This window comes from Gekko japonicus, unplaced genomic scaffold, assembly GCF_001447785.1.
Source record: "Gekko japonicus isolate JY-2015 unplaced genomic scaffold, Gekko_japonicus_V1.1 scaffold3615, whole genome shotgun sequence".
Lineage (NCBI taxonomy): Eukaryota > Metazoa > Chordata > Lepidosauria > Squamata > Gekkonidae > Gekko > Gekko japonicus.
In genome coordinates, this window is record NW_015175478.1 from 110,762 (window position 1) to 119,584 (window position 8,823).

Here is an 8,823-nt window from a genome sequence, read left to right on the forward strand (position 1 = left end):
GAACCAACCCGACTTAGGCCCAGGACCTCCGTCTTCGCCGGGTTTAACTTCAGCCAACTCAGTCTGAGCCAACCAGCCACAGCTTGAAGTGCCTGATGAAGGTCATCTGGGTCGGAGTTCGACTGGCCACCCAACATCAGGTAGAGCTGGGTGTCATCCGCATATTGATGACACCCAAGCCCAAACCTCCGGGCAATCTGGGCAAGGGGGCGCATATAGATGTTAAATAACATCGGGGACAGCACTGCCCCCTGAGGCACCCCGCACTCAAGAGGATGCCTCCGAGACTGCTGTTCCCCTATCACCACCCTTTGTCCCCGACCTTGCAGGAACGAGGCAAACCATTGAAGGGCGAGCCCCTGAATCCCTACGTCGGCAAGGCGGTGGGCCAGCAGCTGATGGTTGACCGTATCAAAAGCGGCCGACAGATCTAACAACAGCAATACCGCCACACCGCCTCGATCCAGATGCCTACAGAGGTCATCAGTCAGGGCGACCAAAGCCATCTCCGTCCCATGACCCGGGTGAAAACCGGACTGGAAGGGATCTAGGACTGAAGCATCCTCCAGAAAGCCCTGTAGCTGTGACGCCACCGCCCTCTCTATAAGTTTGCCCAAATAGGGCAAATTGGACACCGGCTGATAGTTGGCCAATTCAGTCGGGTCCAAAGATGGCTTTTTCAAGAGAGGGCGGACCATCGCCTCCTTGAGTGCTCCGGGGAACCGTCCTTCCAAAAGGGACTTGTTGATAATCTCCCGCAGAGCACCTCGAAACCCCTCATGGCCCGCTTTAATGAGCCAGGAGGGGCACGGATCAAGGACGCATGCGGTTGGGCGCACAGATACGAGCAATCTGTCAACTTCGTCCAGATTGAGTGGGCTAAAACATTCTAAACCCAGAGCCGAAGGCGTGCAAGGGGCCTCAAGTTCACTCACTGTCTCAATTGTGGCAGGGAGGTCACGGTGGAGTGCCAAGACTTTATCTGCAAAATAGCTCGCAAAAGCCTCACAGCCAATGTCCAATTCCCTATCGTTTCACCTGCCCTGGGGCAGGTCTGTCAGAGACCGAATCGTACTAAATAATTGGGCCGGGCGTGAGCTAGCAGATGCAATGGAGGCAGCATAGAAATCTTTCTTTGCGGCCTTCACTGAAAGGGTCAGGGTGGTACATTCAGACGGGACTTCAAGATCAGGTGGTCCGACCATGGCACTGCCTCAGCAGTGATCCGGTCCACCCTCACCCCCGCCACAAAGGTCAAATCGAGCATGTGACCGGCCTGATGCGTGGGGGCTGATACAAATTGCGAGAGCCCCAGTGCCGCCATGGATGACACTAGGTCCGTAGCCCGGCTGGAGGCCGCGGCCTCAGCATGGACGTTGAAATCACCCAAGACAATCAGTCTAGGGTGGTCCAACGCCCAGCCTGATACGGCCTCCAGCAGGGACGGCAGACTATTGGCTGGTGCATTAGGCGGGCGGGACACCAGCCAAATCGCCAAACTCTCCTCAGCCTCCAGCATCACGCCAACACACTCCAAGCCCGCGATCTCAGCGCTCGGGAGCGCCCTGAAGGAGTAAGCCTTCCGAATGAAAAGCGCTACTCCTCCCCCTGCCCCCTAGTCCATGATTAGTAAAGGACCGAGTAAGCTGGTGGGGTCATTTGGGTGAGAGCCACCGTTTCGCCCTCCCTCGCCCAGGTCTCGGTCACACACGCCAGGTCCGCTTGTTGTTCAATCACAAAATCCCGAAGGTTTGAGGTTTTGTTGTTAATGGACCTGGCGTTGCACAGTACCAATGACGGAGGGGTTTTTTGAATTCTGGCCCCACTGCCAGCTACCCTTGGGATGGGTCGTAGGCTGGAAGGACACCAAGCCATTTTACATCTCTGCGCCCTTCCCTTCCTATACTGCCTATGCCCACCGCTAAACTTCCCCCTCCCCAAGACCACCGGAATCTGCTGTTCGGACATCTTTAGATCACATTCGCCGTCTCCATTACACTTCAGATAGCCCGTACCAAAGACAACAAGAGAGTTCCAGTACTACTGAACTGCTAGTAAAATACAAAATGGTGTTATCCACTAACAATTTATCAAAACGATTCAGCTACTTATCCAAACTAAGGTAGTCGCTTTGTAGTATAAAAACCAGTTAGATACATTCCTCCCCCCTTTTTCCTTTTTATCTTGTAATATTTTCCACTTTATTCTTGCTCTTTTAGGGTGCCATATAAATTTTTTTAGTAATTTTATCCAACTCCTCAAAAAAATTGTTTTTTTAGAATGGGAATATTTTGGGCTAAGAATAAGAATCTGGACAATATATTCATTTTTATCACTGCTATTTTACCCATAATAGATAAAGGTATATCTTTCCATCTTAAAAGATCATTTTTCATTTCATCTAACAGTTATCCTCTATTAAAGAACTACATTTATTAGATAAATTTATGCCTAGATATTTGACATTTTTCACTAATTCCATTGATGTTGTTTTTTGGATTTCCTGTAAAGTATCCAGTAGACAGTTTTTCGACAGAAGCTTCGTTTTCTTATAATTTATTTTAAGGCCTGCTACTTGACCATAGGTTTTAATCGCATCCAACAGGAAAGTAATAGATGTTTTAGGATTCTCTAATATAAATAACGGATTGTCCGCAAAAGCCAATAATTTAAATTCTTCTCCTTTTGTTTTTAAACCATTTATCTGAACATTTCCTCATACTGAGTTATTCAAAGATTTTAACACAAAAATAAACAATAATGGTGATAGCGGGCAACCTGGTCTCGAACCTTTCTGAATTTCTATATTGTTAGTTGTGTCCCCGTTTATCAGAATTTTAGCATATTGTTTTTTTATAAATAGCTTTGATCATAGTCAAAAAGTACTGACCACAACTAGATCTCTCCAATTACTGCAATAAAAATTCCCACGACAAATTATCAAAAGCTTTCTCTGCATCAAGAAACATTAGAACAAGCTCTTTTTCAGAATGTTCTGATGCATCAATAACTATACGTAAATTATTCTTCATTTGTGTTTTTGCCAGAAAACCCATTTGATCTTGGTGGATAGTTTGGGACAACACCTTTTAAGTCTATAGGCTAAAATGCTAGCAAATATTTTATAATGAGTATTTAATAAAGATATAGGCCTATAGTTTTTAATTTCACTTCCGTCAGAGTTAGGTTTATGTATTAGAGTAATTAATGCATGGTTCCACAACCCAGGTATTTTTTCTGCTTTTCCTATCTTTTGAAGCAGTTCTTTTAGTGGCTTACCTATCTGTTCTTCAAATATTTGATATAATTCCACCAGAAGGCCATCCGGACCAGGCGCTTTTTCCCTTTTTTGTCTCTTAATTGCTTCTACGATCTCACACATTGTGATCAATTCATTTAAACTCTTCTTGTGTTGGCCATTAAATTTAGTATAGTTTCCTTTTTTCAGGTAATCTTTAATTTGGTGTTTATCTTGTATGTCTTGCTGGTATAGCTCTTTATAATATTTTTCCACTATATTTTTAAGTTCTTGTAATCTATATTTCTCTTCATATTTCTTCTTTTCTCTTTCTTTCCTAATCTTATAGGATAACTATCTATTAGGTTTATTTACATTTTCAAAATAATATTGCTTAGTATATTCAATTTTCTATGCTATTCCATGATTCAAAAGTAAATTCATTTTGTGATGAAGAAGATTTAATTTAATTTTATAATCTATTTATAAATGTAAATAAACCTAATAGATGGTTATCCTATAAGCTTAGGAAAGAAAGAGAAAAACATATTATTATTAAGCTAAGAAATGAAAAGAATGAAGAGAAATATAGATTACAAGAAAAAAAAGGTAACATTTTTCATTTTATTTTCTACTAGCTTAAGTTGTTTCACTAACAACTCATATTTCTTCTTAGCCTGCTTTTTCTTCTATGCATTCTGGTTAATAAACCAACCTCTCATGAATGCTTTAAATGTGTCCCATATTACCTCAATCGATGTTTCCGGTTGGGTGTTTCTTTTAAAGAAATCCAAAATTTCTTCCTTAGTTTTTTTTTACAAATGCCTGATATCTAAGAAGTCCTAAATTCATGGTCCATCTACTTTTCTTTTGTTCTTCTTTTAAAGTTAATAAAAGGGGATTATGATCGGCAAATGTACTTGGCAAAATTTTACAGTCTAACAGATCACTTATCATCTTGGAAGATATCCAAACCATATCGATCCGTGACCAAGAGTTATGCCTTGGAGAATAGTACATATAATTCCGATATAATTTATAACCAGGAATCATCATATCCCACTGATTTTCCTCATCCCACAAAGTTTCTGAAATACCCACAATGTCTATTTCCTCCCCCAACACCAAGCATTCCAGTTCCCCGATTTTACCTTGGACACTTCTAGGATTTCTGTGGTTGTGTCAGTCTTTTTTGGCAACTCCCTATTTATACAAATGTGATTTTAAGCGCCAGCAGCCTGGTTCCTTCTCGGGACAAGTGAAGACCATCCCTTTTGTACAGCTCCCTCTTCTTCCAAAAAGCATCCCAGTGCCTAACAAACTTGAACCCTTCCCCCCTACACCATCGTCTCATCCACGCATTGAGACTCCTGATCTGTGCCTGTCTCTCCGGCCCTGCAAGTGGAACAGGTAGCACTACCGAGAAAGCTACCTTGGAGGTCCTGGCCTTGAGTTTCCTGCCTAGCAGCCTAAAGTTTTCCTCCAAGAACTCACAACTGCATTTTCCCACATCGTTGGTGCCAACATGTACCACGACCACAGGCTCCTCCCCAGCACTATCTACCACCCTATCTAGAACACATGTAATGTCCACTACCTTCACACCAGGCAGGCAAGTCACCATTCGATCAGTATGTGGGTTCGCCACCCAGCTGTCTACCTGCCTAAGGATCAAATCACCAACTACCAAGAGCCCCCCTCCCTCCCTGCCCAGGGAGAGTTCCTAGGTGCAAAAGGATATCTGTTCACCAGCTGAAGAAGAGGTCTCTTCTGAGGGCACATTCCCATTATCCACAGCATGGTGCCCTGTTTCCCCTCGACCCTCATGCACCCTGACAGCGGCAGGGCTGCCATATTCAGAGTAGGACATATCTAACAAGTCCCCGAGAGTCTTCTCCTTGCACCTAACTGACTGTCTCTGCTTCTCCAGGTCTGCCACCTTGGCCTCAAGGGAGCAAACTCGTTGTCCGAGAACCAGGAGCTCCTTGCACTAAGCACACACCCAAGACTTCTGTCTAGTGGGCAGATGTGACACTCCATGCAAAACACTGGATAGCCCCCATCCCCCAGCTGGCATTCTGGCTTCATAATTGCTTTTAAATAATAATTTTATATAATCCCCCTTTTAAAACTCTTTGTATTTATGTGGTTCTCCTTATAGAAGTCTACCTACCTTACTGGGAACCCAAGGAGACAAGGGCCCCGGCTTTCTGGCTCTTCCTGGGCTTCTTACAGAGTCCCTAGGCTAAGAGCCACAGGCCAAGAGCCTCACCCTTCGGCTCGTGCCAGAGGCTTCCTGCCTTAAATAGAACTTTCCCCCAGGAGAGAGTGTGGCCAGCAGCTATTCAAATTCACCCAGGCACTCAATTACAGTCAAACAATGACCCTTTCACACTCTGTCTCAGCAACCAGGACTCTGCAACAACTCACAACTCAACCACACACTCCCAAACAAAGTCTCCCCACACAGTACCCTCTCAGCTAAATCATCTCAGCTGAAAGTAAATAAAAAACACTCACCCCTATAGGAGCTCTATCTCGTGCCCCTTCTCAGAGCTCAGCTAGGTCAGCTCTGGTTCTAGCAAGCTTCCTGCCTTAAATAGAAGTTTCCCCCAGGATATCTGATTCACTTCCGAGCGACATTTTGTACAATCATACAGCCCTCTGGGGAAGGAGGAAGGGCCTGAAATCTGGAGACTCAGAAGCTCCTTCTGGGAAAGTGCTCAGCCATGGCACTTGAGGGGCTGAGTTATAGTTAATACTAGATATTCTGGGCAAAGGTGGAGGATTGGTTAAGATCAGCCAAGGTGGACAAGGCCGAAGGGCTTTCATCAATCCTTTTTTACCACAGTCACATAGATGCAATTGGAGCTTCCCAGCCCTCCCAGGTGCTAACAGGATCTCTGTCTTTATTCCAGCAGAAAATAATCAGAGGAAGGAAGAGGATGAGGAAGTTCATCAGCAAATGCCAGATGAAGTTAAAAATGAAGACTTGAAAGAAAATGTCACGACTCCACGCAGACCGATGAGAAAGAAAGTTGGTCATAAGGTTGAGAAGAGAGATGAAAGACAGCATAATGTAGGTATTCCAAAGCACAGGATAATAAAAGCAAGTAAATCCATTAGGTGTGAAAAGTACTTCAGAACTAGATCGCAGCTCTTTGTACACCAAAGAATAACATTGGAATGCTCAGAGTGTGGAAAGAGATTCAGTGTGCAGCGGAATCTTAAACAGCATCTGAGAACCCGCACAGGGGAGAAACCTGTTGAATATTCAGTATCTGGAAAGAAATGCAGTGTGAGTAGGAATCTTCCAAAGCATCTGAAAACCCACACATGGAAGAAACCTTTGAAATGTTCAACATGCAGAAAGAGATTCAGTCAGAGTGGCAGTCTTCAAGAGTATCTAAGAACCCACACAGGGGAGAAACTTTTTCAATGCTCAGACTGTGGAAAGAGATTCAGTCGGAGTGGCAATCTTCAAGAGCATCAGAGAACCCACACAGGGGAGAAACGTTTTGAATGCTCAGACTGTGGAAAGAGATTCAGTCAGAGTGGCACTCTTCAAGAGCATATAAGATCCCACACAGGGAAGAAACCATTTGAATGTTCAGAGTGTGGAAAGAGATTTAGTCGGAGTGGCAGTTTTCAATGGCATCGAAGAACCCACACAGGGGAGAATCCTTTCGAATGCACAGAGTGTGGAAAGAGATTCAGTCGAAGTGGCAATCTTCAAGAGCATCAGAGAACCCACACAGGGGAGAAACCTTTTGAATGCTCAGAGTGTGGAAAGAGATTCAGTCACAATGTCAGTCTTCAGTGTCATCAAAGAACCCACACAGGGGAGAAACCTTTTCAATGCTCAGAGTGTGGAAAGAGATTCAGTCGCAATGTCAGTCTTCAGTGTCATCAGAGAACCCACACAGGGGAGAAACCTTTTGAATGCTCAGAGTGTGGAAAGAGATTCAGTCACAATGTCAGTCTTCAGTGTCATCAAAGAACCCACACAGGGGAGAAACCTAGAGATTCGTTCGGATTGCCCATCTTCAACAGCATCAGAGAACCCACACAGGGGAGAAACCTTTTGAATGCTCAGAGTGTGGAAAGCGATTCAGTTTGAGTGGCACTCTTCAGTGGCATCAGAGAACCCACACAGGGGAGAAACCATTTGAATGCTCAGAGTGTGGAAAGAGATTCAGTCACAATGTCAGTCTTCAGTGTCATCAAAGAACCCACACAGGGGAGAAACCTTTTCAATGCTCAGAGTGTGGAAAGAGATTCAGTCGAAGTGGTGATCTTCAACTACATCGTAGAACCCACACAGGGGAGAAACCTTTTGAATGCTCAGAGTGTGGAAAGAGATTCAGTCGAAGTGGTGATCTTCAACTACATAAAAGAACCCACACAGGGGAGAAACCTTTTGAATGCTCAGTGTGTGGAAAGAGATTCAGTCGAAGTGGCAGTCTTGGAGAGCATCAGAGAACCCACACAGGGGAGAAACCTTTTGAATGCTCCGAGTGTGGAAAGAGATTCAATCAGATTGCCCATCTTCAACGGCATCAGAGAACCCACACAGGGGAGAAACCTTTTGAATGCTCAGAGTGTGGAAAGAGATTCAGTCGAAGTGGCAATCTTCAAGAGCATCAGAGAACCCACACAGGGGAGAAACCTTTTTCTTGCTCCGAGTGTGGAAAGAGATTCGGTCGGATTGCCCATCTTCAACGGCATCAGAGAACCCACACAGGAAAGAAACTTTTCGAATGCTCAGAGTGTGAAAAGAGATTCAGTCAGAGTGGCCCTCTTCAACAGCATCAGAGAACCCACAAAACGGAGAAACCTTTTGACGTCTCAGAGTGTGAAAAGAAATTCAGTACCAGTGGCAATCAAGTGCACTGAAGAACCCATATAGGGGAGAAACCTTTTGAATGCTCAAAGCGTGGAAAGAGATTTACTGAGAGTGACATTCTTCTACTGCAACGAGGAACCCACAGAAGGAGAAACAATGTAACTGTGTAGCCCTGAAGAGAGCTATTCCTCTATTTCACACCTAAAAGTCAACAACAGATGATATGTTGATTGAAAAGGTAAAAAATGCTGTAAGAAGCTTGAATCTATATTGAAACCTTATGCTACTGTGGAAGAAATATGATAAATATTCAGAATGTGGAAGGAGCTTTAACTGTGTTCAAAACCTCAAAAAGATCCCACAGGGAAGAATGGAAGAATCGGGAATGGCTTCTGCTACATGAAGAATCAGCTGATCTTTAACATCATGGACTTCTCCTGGGAAAGGAACCTTCTCAATGTTCAATGTACAACAAGTGCTTGAGGCACAGGTTCAATCTTCATGTTCCTCAGAGAATCCATACAAGGGTGAAACTTTCCTATATCTGGCCCTGGTGCTGGAAGTTCATAAAGGCTGAGAAAGTAGTTACACAAAGAAAGGACTTTTCAGTTTTCCCCCACCCCTGTGAAACGTGCTATTTCTGGTTATCTGCCATTCTAACTCTGGCATCTTCAAAACTGGCAAAAATAGCTCCTTTCCCAAATTCTATGAAGGAATAGACAAGTTGAGAGGGTAAGAG

General features: G+C 44.2%; 1 protein-coding gene across 1 annotated transcript in view; it reads left to right on the top strand.

Annotated features, from left to right (window-relative positions):
• The window catches only part of LOC107122827 (zinc finger protein 850-like), a 63,261-nt gene extending 55,011 nt beyond the window's left edge, over positions 1 to 8,250 (top strand). The window contains exons 4-5 of the mRNA XM_015425967.1: positions 7,008 to 7,214; positions 7,262 to 8,250. Of these exons, the coding sequence (XP_015281453.1) occupies positions 7,008 to 7,214; positions 7,262 to 8,134 (1,080 nt within the window). The 3' untranslated portion in view covers positions 8,135 to 8,250. The remainder of the gene's footprint in view (positions 1 to 7,007; positions 7,215 to 7,261) is intronic.
• The last annotated feature ends 573 nt before the right edge of the window (positions 8,251 to 8,823 follow it).